General features: G+C 32.5%; 1 protein-coding gene across 7 annotated transcripts in view; it reads right to left on the bottom strand.

Moving 5' to 3' along the window:
• The window catches only part of LOC150104005 (uncharacterized), a 534,288-nt gene that overhangs the window by 218,090 nt on the left and 295,775 nt on the right, over window positions 1-20,423 (bottom strand). For all 7 annotated transcript variants that reach the window (XM_090397243.1, XM_090397238.1, XM_090397241.1 and 4 more), the window contains 2 exons: window positions 12,795-13,060; window positions 1,728-1,904 (listed from right to left, as the gene is read on the bottom strand). In XM_090397243.1, coding sequence (XP_090253369.1) covers window positions 1,728-1,904; window positions 12,795-13,060 — 443 coding nt within the window. The remainder of the gene's footprint in view (window positions 1-1,727; window positions 1,905-12,794; window positions 13,061-20,423) is intronic.

Genomic DNA, 20,423 nt, shown 5'->3' on the forward strand with positions numbered 1-20,423 from the left:
AACAGTCTTTAAAAGTAATGAATTACTACAGTAAGTAATTACTCCTGATATCTAGGAGAGTTTTCATGTCATCACCTTTATTGTTTTTCATTCCTTTTAAAGTACTCTTTCCTATATTTCTAAGCTTTTTTCAATAGCCTCCTGAACATTTTGCCATCTTCCTGACATTGATCTTCGGTATTCTTACAGAAGTTTTCCCATGTCTTTTGTTTGACTACTCTTACACATGGCTTTTCATTATATTCTTCTTTAAGGATATCTGCATGGACAGAACCTTGCATGGACATTTCTCTGTCTGGTGTACATTGTTTTCTTACCTCCTGACCATTTTTTTTTTTCCACAACATTTTTCTTCTGATTGTTTATTAAGAGATTTTTGTTCACTACTACATATTCCACATAAGATGTCATTTTAATGATAACAATAGTTCTGATGAAGAGGCTCATCAGGATAATGTTAATTGTGAATATAAGAAAGTGTATAAATGAAATTTACTAAGTAAAAATAAATAAATAAAAAAATCTAGACCTGCTAGGGAAGAACAAGAATTACCTTTACTGAATACATGAACTCAGGTATCTCATATGTGAGTTATTGAAAATGAGTATTTCATGTACATAAGTGCTTATATTCACACTTCTCATTCAATGACTTTGTAACCACAATCCTCAGGAAGATGTTTGGAGAAACAGCACATCACTACTGATCTAATAAAAACCTCTGTGAAATAATACTATGCAGACATTTCATCATGTACAATCACAAAAGTCTGTAAATAAAAGAGGTTACTGAGCCTATTTGGTGTCACAGGTGTGGGTCAGAAGTAAAAAAGAGAGAAGAGAACACCTATCAATGTGCTTTTTGAACAAATTTCAGCAGTTCTCACACTAGATGAAAAAGAGTTATTTTGGAGAAAAAGCAACAGATAGAATGAAAAAAAAAAAAATGGAGGATCCAAAACATTTTTAGGAGATATGTAGAAAAGTTGGTTCAGAGGTTTTTAGCGAGATCAACAATATCCCATGGAAATGCTTATAGAAAAAGTCATAAAGCACCATCTGTGAGATTAAGTATGCAAATGAAGATGTGAAGAGGGACATCAGTTTGAAGACAAAAGGAAATTTATACACGCAGAGCAAAAACAGAAAGGCAACTCCAGATGTGGAATATATTTAGTTATACTGCAAATGTAAGATGATCTTTTTACATTTGCAGTATAACTAAATATATTCCACATCTGGAGTTGCCTTTCTGTTTTTGCTCTGTGTGTATAAATTTTCTTTTGTCTTCAAACTGATGTCCCTCTTCACATCTTCATTTGCATACTTAATCTCACAGATGGTGCTTTATGACTTTTTCTATAAGCATTTCCATGGGATATTGTTCATCTCGCTAAAAACCTCTGAACCAACTTTTCTACATATCTCCTAAAAATGTTTTGGGTCCTCCATTTTTTTTTTTTTTTTCATTCTATCTGTTGCTTTTTCTCCAAAATAACTCTTTTTCATCTAGTGTGAGAACTGCTGAAATTTGTACAAAAAGCACATTGGTAGGTGTTTTCTTTTTAACCATGAAATTTTTTTGGCTCTTAATTTCATTTCTTTCATTAATTAAAGCCAAAAAAGGAATAAAATATGAATGAATGGAATAAGATTTCATTCATGCCTTATAAGTGATATTTATTCATAAGACATATTCAGAGAAAATAAGTACTAAATCTTCTTACCTTTGTAAAGAATCCTGAATCATTTCAAAATGACTTTTCAAAGTCCCACCATCATATTTTCCTTTCTTCACTTTGCTAATCATCTGTTCTAGTTGCTTTGCCTTATTACAAATGATATTTTGAATATTTAGAATAGTTCTATAAATAGCTTCATTTGAAGGAAGTAATCGTTTCTTCCTAAACAAAATAAATAAATAAATACATGGCGAGAGGGGAAGAGGGAGGATAATATATAGTTATAAATTAACCAACACACTTCTCAAACATTAAATCTAGAGTCTATGAGATTTTCATAACTGAAGAGATGGCAATACAAAATTTTGAAGAAGCAGGCACAAAAATCCAAATTTTTATGAGAATCACATAGACATTTGTTGCTATACATCAAATAACTGAGAAGAGAAAAAAAAAGAAAAAAAAAGTTTCTGTATGCTCATCAATGATTGCAGAAAATTATCAGCTCAAATAACTAATCAATTTCCAAAACATATCTAACTAAAAATATTTCATCAGGTCTCTGCAATAACACTAATGAATGATGCTATACTAAGTAATAACTTTTGAGAATTATTTTTCTTACAAATCTAGCCTCAATTAGAAGACAAATTATAAAACGAATAAAAAAGTACTATTTAACAAATAAAATGTGAAGAAAATCTACAAAGTTAAGTGTAACTGACAGTCAAATCTCAGTTTAAGTAAGGCTTGATATTTTAAGCTATGAGACTTGGTTGCTGCATTGCTGTTATGTGAAGAGTAAACAGACATTAAAGATGGAAACTTAAACTTACATGGAAGTAGATTCAATAGATGTAATACTTTTGTCAAAGTATCAAAAGCATCCTCAATACATTAACAATGGAACACAAAATGCAATGAAAGGATTAATTTTCAAAGGGCTACTAGAGTGTAAGTGAAACTGCAGATGGTCAGTCAATTTTTAATGTGAATAAATAAAAGAAAAAAAATATTTCCCATAAAGTGAAATATTATTGTATCCATCTTATGTAAATTTCTGATTATTATCTTTTTTTTTTCCTTTTATAATTAGGAAGTTATTGATTGTCTGCTGTCTTACTTGAAATGTAGTAAAATTATTGCATTTTATTTTGTGTTCCACTTTTAACATACTGAGAATGTCTTTGATATTTATTCAAAAATTTTACATCATTAAATTTACTTTCTTTTTTAATTGAGTTTCCACCTTTAATTTCCATAAACATGACAAGCTTACATATATTCTGAAGCAGCTGAAACATAAATCCTGTTGAGGTATTGCAATAATAAAAAAGGCACTTTGCCATCAAAAGGAAGAAAGATAGATTTAGACATTCTGAATTAATATTTTCAGTATTTTCTTACGACAGTTTCCATAAAATATGCATTTGTTTAATTTCACAATTCTGGGATATAATAACAGACCTTCTCACAATATTATATCAATTATTACATGTGTATAAGATAACTTTCAAGACAGAATTTTGAAAGATAGGATTGTTGTCACAAATACCACTGAAAGTCACATGAAATGGACTGAAAATCAGATATAATACCCCTTCTTTTTTTTTTTTCCTCCTATCCCATTTTCCCCCACATTTTTGTGTGTGGTATTTTTTGTATGTTATAATTCAATTTCCCTGATGAAAGTAGACAAATTTATTTCTAGTGAAAGACAGGCCAATAAATATAAAAGTTATTAGTGAAGAACAGTGTGCAGCCCTTATTTGGTTATGTTAAGCTATATCTAAATCAAAAATTAAAATTACTAAAAAAAATTTAATTAGCCCAAAGAAATTCAGCAGAAAAAAAAAAAAAAATCACTTGGAAGTGTGCAAAAATGCCCAGAGGACTATTGTTAATGATCTAAAGAAATGCCCATACAGTTAATAAGACCAAGCAAAAACTCTATGATAAGGATAATCAAATTTTCTTAGTTTTCTTTGGATGTTAAATGAGGCTTATTCTGATGTCCACAGAAAAGTCAATTTTAAAAACAAAATTTTCTGGACATTACAACCACCTCAAGAAGTTGCAGAAAGACCTTTACATTCAGAAAAATGCATGGTTTGGGTAACAATTTTATCATCTAAATGGTCCATCTTCTTTAAAGAGCATGGAAGAAATGTTATCATTACAAAGGAGTGTTATGTGGATGTGCTTGAAACATTTTAGAAAGAACTGTGACTAGGAAGTGCTTTAGGAGGTAGGTATTCAGTCTCAAGACTGAATTCAAATATCCCCAACACCAACAGACAATTTAAATCCTTATAATTTCTATCTATAGGGTTTTTTAAATGACTACATTTGTTAACAGGCCTACAAACACTGGGAAACTAAAAAAAAACAATCAGAGAAAGGATCGGATAAATTCTAAGTTCTATGTGCCAAACTACTGTGCAAAACCAACCACAAGACTCAAAAAATGCAAAGAACTAAATGGGGATAATCTTGAAATCATGTGTTAGCTATGGAAGCAGGAATGTATTGGTGGCATAATTTTTAGATGTCAAAAACTCATCTATATTATATCCCTTTCGGGGACCCTGTAACCTCTAGAGAGTGTGGCGGATAGGAGAGCCCACCAGATATGGTAGGGTTGTCCAAATATATTGAATAAGGACTCATGGACCAAAAGGGCCATAAGGGGCAATCATCTTGATTGTAAGGGAAGTAGAACTCCCATGGTCCCCCCCCCCCCCCCCCCAGCTGGATCTATCCTCTTCTTCCTCTACTTTGAGGAAGATCCACTCACTTAAATCTTTCCTATAAGGTCTTGTCAGCCAACTCTTCTTATTTCATGACCCTTATGCTATTAGAGTAATCAAAGGGCTATTGGATCTTTCCATTTCTGGCCCATATCTATGTCTCATCTAAAACCTACTCTTTCCCCTTTAATCACTGAAACAAAAAAGATATTAAAAGGAACCCATGAGAACTGAAATTTTTATGTAATATATAGTGGAGTTGACAGAGACCAAAGAGCACAAGTAGGTGTTATGATTTTAATTCATAATTCCCTTTCAAAACAGTTAAAATATTATAAATTATGGAATGAAAGAATAATAGAAGCTGGAATAAAAACATATAGAGGTTATTTAACAATAACTGGTTTATGTGACCCAGAAGGAGGAGGGGAAGAGGATAATATTGAATTTTATAATCAATTACAAAATATATATTAATAAAATAAATAAAAATGATTATGCAGGAGACTTAAATGCAAGAATTGGAATCATGAAAATTAATAATAATTTAGGAATATATGGAGAACATACTTTAAACAGGAATAGTAAAAAATTGATCGACTTTGTAGTTCATAATAACCTTAAAATAATGAATTATTTCTATAAACATAAAGACATACATAAATATACTTGGACAGAAGAGGATGGAAATCAATATTAGATTACTTTATCTTATATGAAAAGACATCAAAATTCTCTTAGGATGTTTAGAGTTCATAGAGGATATGAAATAAGTAGTGACCACTTCCTCATTAAAATCAAATTAAGATTATCACCTAAATGGCTGCAAATAACAAGAACAGAAAGAAAATTTAAAACATGTTTATAAAACTAGATTATTAAATGACACAAATATACTATGGCTACATGAACAAAGAATTAATCAATATTTAGATAAAATAAAATGAAATGAAGAAATAGAATGGCTTAATATAAAAATGATACTAAATACAGCAGCAAATGAAAGCTTAGAAAAGACAAAAAAATTCAATAAAAAGAAAAAAAACTGGAGATATGGGATGATACAATCAAAGAAATGATGAAAATGAAAAAAGAAGCATATCATAAATGGTTAAGCAGTAAAAGATTAAATATTAAATAGAAGTTGAAATAGAATATAAAAGAATAAGAGTCAGCTTAGACTCTCTGTCTTCTGACTTAGAGAAGTCAGAAGAAGATAGAGAATCATGGAACACATTTATTTATAATTTAGAACACGATTTATATAAAATAAGGTCCAATGTATATAAGATTTTGAAACATATAAGTACAGATACTAAAGAAAACATAAAATTAAATACCAAATTGAAATTAGAAGAATTTCTATACAGAATTGTGGACAGATAAATATTTTAAAAAAGATAACTGGCAAACATTTAAATGAATATGAAAAGGAAATAACTAAAGAAGAATTAGGAATCAGCCTGAAAGAAACAAGAAATGGAAAATCACCTGGAGAAGATAAGTTAGGTTCAGAATTATATAAATATGCAGGAATAAGCTTCAAAGAAAGATTTATTATTTTTAAATAAAATCTATTCAACAAGTAACCCACCAATAGAATGGAAAAAGAGCAATAGTGATCCCTATCTTTATAAAAGGTAATAGAGATGACCCTAAAAATTATAAAGATATAAGTATTCTAAATTCCTGTTACAAAATATATAGCAGAATTATGAAAGCTCAATTTTTTAGAAATACAAAATGGATTTAGAAAAGGACAATCATGTACAGACCCAGCCTTTTGTCCAAAATTAATAATAGAGAAAAGAAGAGAATACAATTTATAAACACATATTACATTTATTGACTTTGAAAAAGCATTTGATAAAGTTAAAAAAAGTATTTTATTTAACATATTAAAAGAAAGACAAATACCAAATAATATTCTAAAAGCTATCATAAGTATATATGAAAATAATCAAATACGAATAAGATTAAATTTTGAAGTATCATTTCAGAGAGAGAGATAAACCAAGGATGTTCGACAGGGATGTTCCCTTTCAGCAACTCTTTTTAATATTTATCTAAATGAAATAATAATAAAATGGAATAATAATTTCCATCAAAGTAATAAACTTTCTTCTACGGTGAACTTAAACACTCTCCTTTTTGCTAATGACCAAATAATAATTACAAATTCAGAAGATAACTTACAGAAAGATATTTGAAATTTAAATGAAATAGCCAAAGATTATGGAATGATAATATCAACAGAAAAATCAAAAATGATGGTCTTTAAAGGACAAGATCCAATAAGAACTAAAATAGTAATAGGTAACAAGATTTTAGAACAGGTGAATTCATTTAACTACCTAGGATGTATGATTACATATGAAAATGAAAGATATAAATCTAAAAATTGCCAAATATTTAAAATAATGGATGTAATTAACTCTATATTTAAGCTTAACCTATTTCAAAAACAAATCAGACTAAAAACATACAATACATTAGCACTACCAGTCCTATTGTATGGAAGTGAAATCTGGACAATAAAACAAGAAGACAAATGAAAATTAATAACAGCTGACATGAAGTTTATGAGAAAAACTGCAAAATATACTCTATTTGATCACAAAAGAAATGAAAAAATTATGAAAGAATTGAACCAGGAATCAGTAAAAATTAAAAAATATAAACATATATGGATAGAACACACTGAAAGAATGAAAATAGAAAGATTGCCAAAACAAGCCTTAAATTACAAACCATTAGGAAAAAAGAAAAAAAAAAAAAAAAAGAAAACCAGGACATCCTCTAAAGAGAGAGAGATTCAACAATGACTTCTAAGGCCAGAACAGGCCACTTTAGGTCTAAACTGTTGAAAAGCATGATGATGATATTATATCCAATTTTCAGTGAATTTGAATAAAAAATGTCTGATTTTTGAATTTTTTCAGTTTTCTGGATAAGTAGATATAAGGATAGGTATAGAAACCATATAATAATTGGCTTATAAGATGTTACCTGGAATTTTCTATACTTACTGAACTTGAACTTCAATTTTTTCTGCTTTTACCTCTCGACTTCTAAGCACCTCATTTGATATTATATAACGATTTGGGTATTACTAAGAGGAAAGAGAGCTAAAAAGATTATTTTTTTGCAGGCCAGTTGAGGACTGTGTTTCTGAACCAATGATGTAGTTTGTATGTTTGAACAATCTACTTATTGAACAATAAGTAGATTGTTCTTGCCAAGAATGGCAATGAACATTTAATGCAATGGTTGTAGATGGTTATGAAGTTACAAACGCATGAGCAATGCAAGATCTGTTTAAATTGTATATGTTTTTGGTCATAAAGTGTTACAAAATAAAGACATTGTTACATTTCAACTTCAAACCACACTATAGACTGGAATAACAGCTCCATGCCCTACGTAGACGAGGATTACAGACATTGAGTATTTAAAGAAGCGGCAGTTGTACTACGTACGGGAAGTAACCTAAACAGAAATCAAGGGGCCATTCTGAACGATACTTGGGAAAATCTAATTAACTCCCTCAGTTCAACAGAGCTACAATACGCAAATAATCATATTACGCGTTTGCATGTAACGTGTGTTCATGATGCTGAGTAGTTATGTCATGCGAACGTGTCACCCTAGCTACCTAACAGGTACTAACGGTTCTTTGTATTTTTAAACCTTTTTTGCATTTACCTTTTTTTGTACTATGCAAGCCTGGAGAAAGCTAGTCAGTTACTAGCGAAACTGGTAGGCATAAGTATGTTATAAATATATGGTCTGTGTAACAATAAGTCTTTATTTTGCAAGATCTGTTTGTTAAATATGATTTGAGGTCAATGAGAGGAGATCATTTATATATATACAGGAGAAACAGGGTAAACAAAACAACAGATTTGAGCCATTGGTAAGATAATCTGAAAAAGAAGAAGACAATGCCATCCTGTGAAGAGAGAGAGAATCCTCTCTTCCCCACTAACAAATGGTGGAAGGTAACCATAGGATGGCAGTTTTCAACTAACTATGATGATAATGGAGACTTATCACCTGAAAATGCCACAGATTTCTCTAAAGCATAACATGAAATGTAGGCATAGCAGGCTAAGAGGCGAGTGTGTGTGTGTGGGGGGGGGGGGGGGGGGATCTATATTGGGTTCAAAGTGGAAATGGACTGAAAATTGTCTCAGTTACTCCTCTAAGTTACTGAGAGCATAACTAGAGGAGAACTAACTTCCCTGGTATTCTCAGAAAGAGAACTAGTTAAGAAAGAAAAGATCAAGAATGTAAAAAGAGAGAAGTTTGTTTGGATGATTTGCATTAAGGCACTTCTTACAACAAATGCTGTAAGAAGTGCTGGAGTTGTGGACATTCACTAAAAAAAACTCCTTTTTTTGATTATTTAGGCTAGAGGAATTAACAATACGAAACAGTCCAAGTGATTTTTAGAATCTGAAGAGCAAAAGAAATAGCAAATGGATGTTAGAGAAGGCAAAAGAATTTTAAATGAAAGACATCAAAAAAAAAGAGAAGATTCAAGATTTGACATTCTCTGAAATTAATATTATAATGGACAAATAGACAAATCCTTCTGAATGCATCTAATGAAGACAATGAGATCTGGTTAAACACAGGATGACTGCTCTGGATGTCAGTAAGGAATAGCGTACATTATTTATATTTGTGTTTATGCTGCATTGTTTCAAATGATGTGACATTTTTTGTCAGATTTTTTTTAGTATTTTTAATTTTTTTTTAATAACTGCAGAAATATTATGCCTTTTTTTTTTTTAAACTTTTCATAAGTCAATTTATGTTTATAGAGAGAAATGGAAAGAACATCTATTTATTAGGATGGAAAGATATCGGCTACAAAAAGAGATGGGTAGATATAGACCAAAGAGAGAGAGGAAGACCAATGAAGCTGGAATAGGCAAATGCCTTATCCTTGAATATAAGAATTTCTGTTTATATATAAAGATGGACTGCTTTAAGCTAATTAAAAGCTAATAATTACAATGCCAAAGTGTTTCACAGATAAAGATCTACAGTATCATCAGGTGATAAAACAGCTACTAACATTAAAAGAACTGACCAAATACTTAAATAAACAAGTTAGACAGAAACATTTAAGGTTCTGTCTTTTTCAAGCTGTTGAATGAATCATTTTTCATGAGTATTTGCTACGCAACTAATTGGTATAGTAGGGGTGCTTTGTGTAACTTTACGTTTTATATCACATGTGATTAGAATCCTTCTGACTTCATGTCATTTATTATGGTTCAGCATCACAGGATCAGATAATCTCCAGACTGTTGAAGCATTCTCATAATAAAATTCTATACTAAAAGACATGCTGGTGGTGTTCCAAATTATTCAGTAATCATCTGAATGCCATGTAATGCAAGTCCTATCCTGCAGGCAGATCCATGTTGTACATCACTGTGTTCACCGGTTCTAATTTTTGTCTATTTAGTCTGAAGTAGAACTTCCCACATATGTAATTTATTTTGTAGACATTTAAATATAGTACTATGCTAAAGAAAGGATATGTGCATTTTTAATAACACAATACTAATGCTATGAAGCTTAGTTTGGGACTTTTGGAAATTCATTGTAGCAAATGCATTCATTATAATGTTCTTTATCATATTGAGAGCTGACTGTATTTCTCAAAAACAACAGTCAGTGTTTTGGTCATCAAGAGATTTAGATTAGAAGAAAAAAAAAGTCACAGAATAAACTGAAATGTGCATTAAATTTAGCACAGATTTTTATTATTATTTAAAGGTTGGCACAGGTTCCATTGTCATGGGATCCTGAACTGTTAAATAAGACCTGCTATTAACCAAGGGTTGGACGTGATAGATATAAAATGATACAGCTACACAAAGCAATATATATATGTGTGTGTGTGTGTGTGTGTGTTAAAGATGCCAAGCAATTTTATAAGATAGGTTTTTAATCCTTTTTCCCAAGTAAGCAAACAGACAAGTAAGTCAAATTTGCGGCTGCACGTAGTGCAACACTAGGCAACTCGTACAGTCATACCTGTTACATTACCTCTGGTAACGAAGCCTCAATGTAATGAAGTCTGCAATTTCAATCCCCATTTTACGTAAAAATATTAAAATTTTAAGGTCAATGTCCGGCAATCATCTGATTGGCGAATGACGGTAACTTGTCACATACTCCCAAGCTGTGGGTGTGTCTGTTTTAACAGTTTCGCACGTCATTTGCATAATTTAGTCATTGCTTACACTTCGCAGGGTGTGTTTCAGTGTGGTGCATTGCAATGAATGACGTATGTTCCCTGATAGCATTATTGTAGATTTTGTAAATATTAATATTTAGTTAAAATGTCAGAATCAAGGAAAAGAAGAGCAATTTCTTTAGAAACTAAATTACATATCCTACAGTGTGTTGAAAGGGGAGAAAGAAAATCCAATGTGGCACTAATTCTTTAGGATTAGTGAACTTTAACAACCATACTAAGTCAATCAGAAAAAATAAAACAGTCTGCTTAGAATTGTACAGATGTTACAGCAGCAAAATTAACATGCTTAAGGAGTCCAGTTTTAGAAAAAGTGAAAAAAATTTTAAGTTTGTGGATAGACGATATGTCACAACATTATATGTCTTTAACTGAAATGGTGATTCAAGAAAAAAACATTTTTGTTTAATCACCTGAAATCTAAACAAACTGAAGAAATTGTGGAAAATTTTGCGGCTTCTCGTGGTTGGTTTGAGACATTTAAAAAACTGGCCAGAATTCATGGTGTAAAATTATCAGGAGAAGCTGCAAGTGGAGATGTTGAAGCTGCGTATAAGTTTCCAGAAAAACTAAAGGAAATAATTGAACGTGAAAAATTTCCACCAAATTTGGTGTTCAATGTTGACGAAAACAATTTGATGGCTACCATCAAAAAGCTTCATTTCTATTGAAGAAAAATCAGCAGCTGGGTTCAAAGCAGCCAAAGACTGTTTAACGTTACTCTTTGGATCAAATGCCTCTGGCAATTTTAAATTAAAATGGTTATTAGTTTACCATTTAGAAAATCCGAGGGCATGTGAATTACCAAGGAGTTATTTACTGATTGGTTTGTTAACCATTTTTGTCCAGAAGTGAAACGGTATTGCCAAAGAAATAATTTTGAAGAAAAAGCTCTTTTGTTGTTGGACAATGTTCCGGGACATCCCACTGATCTTAATAGTATGTTAGACACATGTATTCCCGTCAAAGTTGCCTTTCTTCCAGTAAACACAACTTCCCTGATTCAACCGATGGATCACAGAGTAATGGCAACATTTAAAGCTTATTATCTGCCTGGTACATTAAGCAATTTAATGAACTAGAAGATAAAGAGCAAATGTCAATTAAAACATTTTGGAAAAATATACCATTAAAGACACAATTAAAAACATTAATGGCTCTTGGAAAGAAGTCACTCAGAAATGCTTAAATGGAGTTTGGTGCAAATTATGGCCAGAAATTGTACTAGAAGAAGAAAATAACATTCCAGAGATTAGAAATTAAGTTATCCAGATGGCTCAATCAATAGGTTTCAAAAATGTCGACAAACAGGATGTAAGAAATTTATTAAATGCAGAAGATGATGGTTTTTCATTGGAAGATTTAGAAAAACTTGTTAGCAACAAAGCCAAAGAAAATGAAGATGAAATTAAAGAAGTTCCTACCGTGTTATCAACTGAAGATTTAAAAAGGTGCTTGAATGACATCGAAAACGTTTTACATTTTTTCAGTGAAAATTATCCTGATTTAGGAAGAAGTGTTATTATTAAGGCAATCAGTGTTAAATGCAATAAATCCATATAGGCAATTGTTAAATGAAAGAGAAAAAAGCATAAACAATCAACTTTAGATTCGTATTTTAAAATGTTGTGATTTTATCTTTGTTAGGTATGTAATACTGACTTTTTATTTAATAAAGATTTTCTTTTTTCAAAAAAAGTCTTTCATTTTCTTTACGTACGAATGTATCCCTATTATGGACATAGTATTTTTACCTCTGAAAACAAAGTTTCACTTTACAAAGTAATTTCGTGGAATGCATCATCTTCATCAATCGAGGTATGACTATTTGTCAACTACAAACAAGCAAGCAATCTACATAAGCCTATGAAAAATGATCTACCTAATTATTTAAAGCAAGACTGTTCAAAATGTCTGGTAAGAAATTTTGAACAACTACTCTTCCCAGCTCATTAAATGCATGTTTTCTAATCAGGAAAGCCTGTTTAAATCCTGTCTTCATATAATGTCTACTAGAAAGATTAGTATATACTTTGGTTTTCATTAGATAAAAGAAAGAAAAAAAAAAGGTTAATACTTTACCTATTGTAATTCTTTTGTTTTTCAAGAAAATCATTCCATACTTGATCTAATTTATGATGCATTTCTCTTAACTGGCAATCCAAATACTGAGACATGCTCCTTATCTCTTGCAGTTTTCTGTAACTAATAGGATCAAGAGGTTGATTTCTAAGAAGAGAAAGATAATGTGGATCCTTGTTTCTATTGTTTTGGGAACGAGCTTCCTCTAACTGTGCAAATGTTTCTAAAACCATATTTGCCAAGTTATGAACATCAGTATTGAGTGACTGAAACATAATATATGGCCATAATGAATGGATAATCTTTTAGATATACAGATATGTTCACAAACAAACATAAAGCAAGGATATGGCATAAAACAAGGATATGGCTATATATGTGTGAGAAATGTAACATGCATTTTAAAGAGTAATCCTTTACTTTGACAACTTATTCCATTTTGATTTTAAGATGCCCATACATTACAAAATACTAAAAAATTACTAGGAGAGAGAGCCATGGTAGATCTATAAGAGACTAGACTGCAAAATATCCTTAAGAAGCTCATTTCAGAAAAACAACCACCTACTAATTTTGCCTAAGATAGAGGTTTCATACAACAACAATTATATAAACGTTACACATTACACAAACCTTACTGAGATATCTGCTCTCCAGCAAAGGGCTGTGGGTTCAAATCTCATCATGGGCATGGATGTTTGTGATTGTCTGTGAAAATCCTAGTGGTGGTGGTGGGTGACAGATGGTATTGGTGTAGATAATGATGATGGTAGATGCAGTTCATTGCAGTTGGTGGAACGAGTGGCATCTCTAAGAAGTCCATAGACCCTCCCCTCGATGAGTCTATGGACTTCTTGGAGATGTCACATAATAATAATAAAAATTCATGTAGCCAATTGATGACTACCTGAATTTTTCATTAATAAGTACTCTGAATTTTCATTAATGGAATTAACTATTCATTTTTGGCAGAAGGTGGAGTGTGTCACTTGGTATGAGGTCACTATCCTGGCTAATGGAGGTATAAAATGGCTTTAAAAAAAAAAAAGGTTTAGTTGGAGAGCAGAGTAAATGGATGTATGACAGGTTTACATACAACCTCTGTGAGTGGGATTCATATAAATAATAAATAAATAAAAATTGACTGTAAAATAAACAAAGGCTTTCTCCTCTCTCTCTCTCTATTGATTTTCAGGAATTCAGAAAACAACTTGACACTGGTTCCTTCTCCTAAGAATGCATATTTAATGCACTTAAACATCCATAAACATTAAAATGATACTAATTATAATGAAAAGCCAAAGGCTTCAATTCAGCGACATGAACTTATTTAAGTTAAGGGATATTATATCTCATATCCCATATTGTTTCTTAGCCGAATAAGAAACTCAAAGACTTTCATGCCAAATATAAAAACTACATAAAGTTCAGTGATTCCAAGCATAAGCAAATACCTGGATAGAGCAGCAACTGACCCTTGAAGGTAGTGCAAGCTGAGGCAACTCATAGAAAGGGAGGAGCAAGCTCCGATCACTATTCTTGATATTTACCCATAATGTGGACTTAACTCCTAGGAGCTGTATTATTGTTCAACATTATGAGAGAAGGTCACTACCCAGACCAGTCTCGACCTTGGTATTTCGACCTTACAAACTTGGTATTAACTTGGTCTACCTACTCACTGATGAGACCTCAAAAAAGGTCGAAACCGGTCTGGGTAGTGACCTTCTCTCATAATGTTGAACAATAATACAGCTCCTAGGAGTTAAGTTCACATTATGGGTAAATATCAAGAATAGTGATCGAAGCTTGCTCCACCCTTTCAATGAGTTGCCTCAGCTTGCACTACCTTCGAGGGTCAGTTGCTACTCTATCTGCTTACGCTTGGAATCGCCGAACTTTATATAGTTTTTATATTCAGCATGAAACTCTTTGAGTTTCTTATTCGGCTAAGAAACAATATGGGATATGGGATATAATATCCCTTAACTTAAATAAATTGAAATGATAGTTTTCTTTACAAGCAGCAATAAATGTAAAAAATTTCCTCAGCCATAACACAATATAACATATTTCCAATGACATAATGGGATGTATAAATTTCACTACCATCTTGACTGCTATACAACTGACATCAATGGTGTTGGTTGATTTGAAAGTTGGTTGAATGTGTTGTTGGAGGTGAAGGTGGTCAGGCATTTTCAGGTGGAAATGGGTGGTTGCAGATGATTGCACCTGTGACATCACTTCTGGCAAACCACCCACAAGGAGATATATTTTTTTAAACTGTTTTTGAGGGTGAGTGAGTGAGTTAGAGATGGTAGCCATGGTAGTCAGGTGTTTCCAGGTGGAAACAGGTAGGTGAACGGTGTGGCAGTGTTCCCTGTGATGTCATTTCCAGTGACGGCGCACAGGAGGTGAGTGTTTTTTTAAGGTGTGTCTGAGGGCTAACCTGACCATTTAAAGTCAGTGAATTGAACAAATCATCACCATAACACAAACAAAAACACCAAAAAACATGAAAAAGCCAATACCGCAAACACTGTGGCCAACAAGAATCAAACATGTACCTTTCCAGATTTGATGTTTTCTGTTCAGTTGAAGTGGATTGGATGGTGTTAGGGCTTCTTTTTTTGGATTAGTTTTGCGGCAGTGAAACTACAGTGCCAGTTCAATTTTGGTGAACTGATATCTATATAAGCAGAAATGCTTCTGCTCACCTCAATACCCATGATGGTACATTCGGTTAGTATTCACTAGAATGTGTAAGAAATAACAGCTAATACATTTAAAAGCCAATTGCCATTATATCTGAAAATAAGTTTTTAACCAATGTTTTATTCCTATATTGATATAACTGAAGCATCGACACTAAATGCAAAGGAAATTCAAAAATTAAAAACAACACAATTTAGTGTGGAAAGTATGCTTAATATCACAAGACAGGATCACAGAAGAAATGCATGGATAAGAAATCAAAATAAGTTTCAGATATCATAGGAAGAAAAAAACATCTGAAGTAGCAATGGGCTGGGCATATTGCTAGAAGACAAGAGATCAATGATGGAAAAAAAGAAGTACTAGATTGGATTCCACAAGAGAAAAAACGACCACAATGCCAACCCAAATCACAAGGAATTGATGATATCATCAAATTTGCAGGAGTGACATGGGGAAGGAGCCATTGACAGACAGCTTTGAAGTAATCCTGTAAAGGCCTTCACCCAGCAGTGGATGATGATGATTTCCACACCGAGAAATGGTGCATTGCACATTTACAGAAATTTGATGTTATGTGAAGAAATATTATCTGTGACATCATGAATGACTAAGTTAGCAATAACTGTAATAGCAGAATATACAGAATGCAATATAATTTATTAGTTTTTGCTGTCCATCAGCAAGAATTATGATGTTTATCAAGTTTATTTTCATGTTTTGATTACTTCATTACTTTTTATTAAACTGTAAACAATGCAAAGCATAGTTAGAAATAAACTTAGAGAACTCTTAATTTCTATGCTGCAAGGAAAAATAGATGAATACTGTGTAATTATTTGAAGTGAATGAATAATTGACCATGGTTTGAAAGTAATGGCTTGAAGATTATAAAAAAATGAGATCTAAATATTATGAGTAAAGGAAAGCATCACAAATCAGTTGTCTTTCCTCGAGATGTTTGTAGTGATTGTACTATAAAAATATCAAGTTGGATAGAAAGAAAAGTAATTTACACAGGCAAAGTTACTTTTGGGATGATCAGATAATTTATCTTTATGAAAAGAAAGAAAAAAAACACTCCATGTTATTCAGATTGCTTGTTTTTATGATTATTTCATGTATGCAATATAATATTTGGCATTTTTTTCTTATTTTTACTTTGCTTGTTTCCTTTTTGGAATTCATTTTTGTTTTCAAATTTTCTGCAGAATGATTTCTAGTGTTCTGCACGGTGGTGCACTGATCGCATCTGTGACGTCACTTCCAGTGACGTTGCACAGCTCTGGACACTTGATCATGTGATTTCGCTTACACATCAATGTAATCTTCCTGCTTTGTCTCAACTTTATCTTTACCGCTGTAAGATGTTATGAAAACTGCCTTAATTGTCGGCTGCTGCCATTTGTAACATTCTACTATATCTTATATGCTCACACTCTATAGTCTAATAAATTTGTTTTTTAACTGTGCCATTTAGACTACATATCGAATGCCAGTTGCTTAGATTCTAAGCTGAAAACAAAGACAGATACTGTTCTTTTTTCCCTGCTAGCAAAGTTACTTTAAGCAATCTTTACTTTAATCAGTTGTGATTTGAACTTAATCACTTAATCTAAGATAGATAGTCAACTTTTCATTACTCAATCACATGCAGGTTCAAATTTTTCGGGGGCAGTACATTGACAAAATCAGTCCAATGTGTTGTTCACAAACCATTTAATTAAATCAAGAATTCTTATTATACAGCTCGATCCACATTAGCATATTTGCACAAGTAAATCACACTTCATAGTTATTTGCAAATGTTTCAAAATTAGGTTTAGTTCTCCCACATTTCTACTCTTAAAACCTAAATACAATTTAATACATCCAACTAATCACTCTTATCAGGACCGGCGCATAGTATTTTTCTTGTGTGTGCGATTAATGTTCGGTGCCTTTCCAAAAAAGTTTTTTTTTAATTAAGTGTGAATAAAATGAACAGGAAATGAAAAAAAAAAAAATGAAAACCGCTTTACAGTATAATGTTACCTACAGAATAGTCCTGCTTATATAAATTTTTTCAAGTTATATAAATTTTCAAAATAATATAAAATAGTAACATAAAGTTAAGAGATTTATTCAAATATTCTTTACATTAATTCTGCATTAATAAATAAATTAATTTTGAAGATTCAACAAAAATAGATAAGAGAATTTTACAAGAATGTTTTGCATTGGGCTAGAGAGTTCGCCGATTATTTTGTGAGGTGTGCAAAGCAGGCAAACCGGCCTTGAGAACTCAACACTATGGACATAGGATACATCGGGGTGTAGGGCTGACCACCTTTATCCTGTGAACAGTTTGAGGTCCGATGATTAATAAAGTCTTGACACCTCAAGGTAAAAGAAGGTATAAAGAAGATAAGATGAGATAAAACTGATGTGCATCGATTTATTGCTATGGATGAGACTTGGATTCACCATTACACACCAGAATCCAAACAGCAGTCAAAACAGTGGACAGAAGCTGTTTTGACTGCTGTTTGGATTTGCATCAAAGAAGACAAAGTTGGTTCCATCAGCAGAAAAGGTCATGGCATCAGTGTTATGGGATGCTAAAGGCATTTTATTTATTAATTATCTTGAAAAGTTAAAATAATAAATGGGGAATATTATACTGATCTTTTAACCAGACTAGATAAAAAATTCATGAGAAAAGACCTGGTTTGCAGAAGAAAAAAAATCACCTTTTATCAGGACAATGCACCTGCCCACAAAGGTGTTTTGGCAATGGGAAAATTAAGGGATCTGCACTATGAATTGCTGGAACATCCACCCTATTCCCCACATTTGGCTCCCTCTGACGCCCATCTCTTCCCAAAACTAAAACTCTTCCTCGCTGGTCAGGTCAGTGTTTTTTCTTCGAATCAAGAGGTGATTGCAGCTGTAGAAGGTTATTTTGTAGATCTTACTGAGAACCACTACATTGATGGGATAATGGTGAGAAAGCATTGCTGGAATAAATGTATTAGTCTTAAGATTATGTTGAAAAATAAAAATAATTTCGAAATTATAAATTATTCATTGTTAGGCCGAGAACTTTTCAGGCCACCCTCGTACATAATTTTCGCCATTTTAGTCTCACATTAAGATTGTCAAATTGAACAAATATTTATTAACACATTCACACTGGGAAGTGTCTGCACATGCATAAACCACCAGCAGGAACTAACATCAGCATATGTATATATGTGCTGCTTTCCCATTGGACGGTCATTTTCACAAAGCTTATACGGCTTTGTGACGTTTTCAATAGAATTTTATTTGTAAAATTAGCATTTGTGATGCATCTTGATGATATTGAATCTTTCAAATGTAGTTTGAACTGATTTCAAGATATTCCCATATGCCTGTTTTTGTGGTATAAATAGTGTGCTTTTTATACCAATGAATGAATTATAAATAGATGTTATACATATTTTCTGGAGCTGAAAATTTAAAAGCAGATGTTAGGACAAATGCATTTAGTTAGTTACCATGTTTAGTGCTACAATCAATCTGTTTCCTTGCATGCAAAACCGTCTGTGGGAGAAGTGTTTTTTATTAGCACGTGTCATTCCAGTTGTCTATAATAATTATTATTATTAAGAGAGACCTCCAGGGAGTTAGAGACTCATCGAGGGAGGCCACATACTACACACACACCAGCTATCATACTTATTCTTGAATTTATTCACATTGCTTGCACTCACAACATCCAATGGCAATCCATTCCAATCACACACCACCCTCTGAGAGAAAAATCCAGCCCTCACACCCTTCTTGGCAGTCTTCATTCTCAGCTTCCAAGGATGCCCTCTGGTCCTTTCCCCACCCTCCGTAAATTGAAAAATCCCATCAATTGAAATCCTGTATGACCGTTTCAGCATTTTGTAAGTCTCAATCATATCACCCCTCTTTCTCTTGATTGTTAGTGTCTGCAGTCTACAAATTCTCAAATTGTCTCCATAATCAGTATTCCACAATCCTGATATCATTTTTAACACTCACCTTTGTACTCTCTCCAATATATCAGAATCACATCGGAAACCAGGTGACTAGACCTGCGGCAATAGTCCAAGTGAGGTCTTATCAAGGCCATGTAAAGAGGCAAAATAATATCCTTATCTTTACATGTGAATGTTCGTTTCAGCATTGCAATTATCTTTTGAGTTGTATTTGCAATCTTTGCCACATGGTCCTTAAACTTCAACTTTCTTTCTATTAACACTCCAAGATCCCTAGCCTCATCAGTTTCTTCTAGCCTAATCCCACCAATATAATATGACATTGGCTATCTAATCATGCTGAAGTGAATGACTTGACATTTACTGACATTGAACTGACACCCATTTTCCCATGCCCACAATTCCAGCCTATTCAAATCATTCTGCAAAGACTGCATATCAGCTGCATTCCTTATTACACTATCTATCTTTGCATCATCAGCAAATAACTGTATGTCACTTGTCAAATCCTTCCCAATATCATTAATGTACAGATTGAATAACAGTGGATCAAGCACTGATATCCTTGTGGTACACCACTTGTTACCTTAAACCTTGCAGACTCAGATCCCCCATATACCACTTTTTGATATGTCAGTCAGCCATCCTCTTATCCATGCTAATATTGTATAACCCAAACCCATTTTCTCCGATTTATGCAGCAGTCTGCCATGCTGTATTCTGTCAAAAGCCTTAGCAAAATCCAAAAGTATCATGGTGTATCCATTCACCTTGTCTAGTTCAAAGGTAACATTGTTATAGAATGTGAGCAAGTTGCTAAAACATGACCTTCCCTTAGTAAACCCATGTTGTTCATTGCAAAATAGATATTCACTGTCAATCCATTTCTGAATGCAGGCCCTAACCAAATTTTCCAAAA

This window comes from Typopeltis vanoorti, chromosome 8, assembly GCF_054136105.1.
Source record: "Typopeltis vanoorti isolate ZY-2024b chromosome 8, IOZ_Tvanoo_1.0, whole genome shotgun sequence".
In the NCBI taxonomy this organism is placed as follows: domain Eukaryota; kingdom Metazoa; phylum Arthropoda; class Arachnida; order Uropygi; family Thelyphonidae; genus Typopeltis; species Typopeltis vanoorti.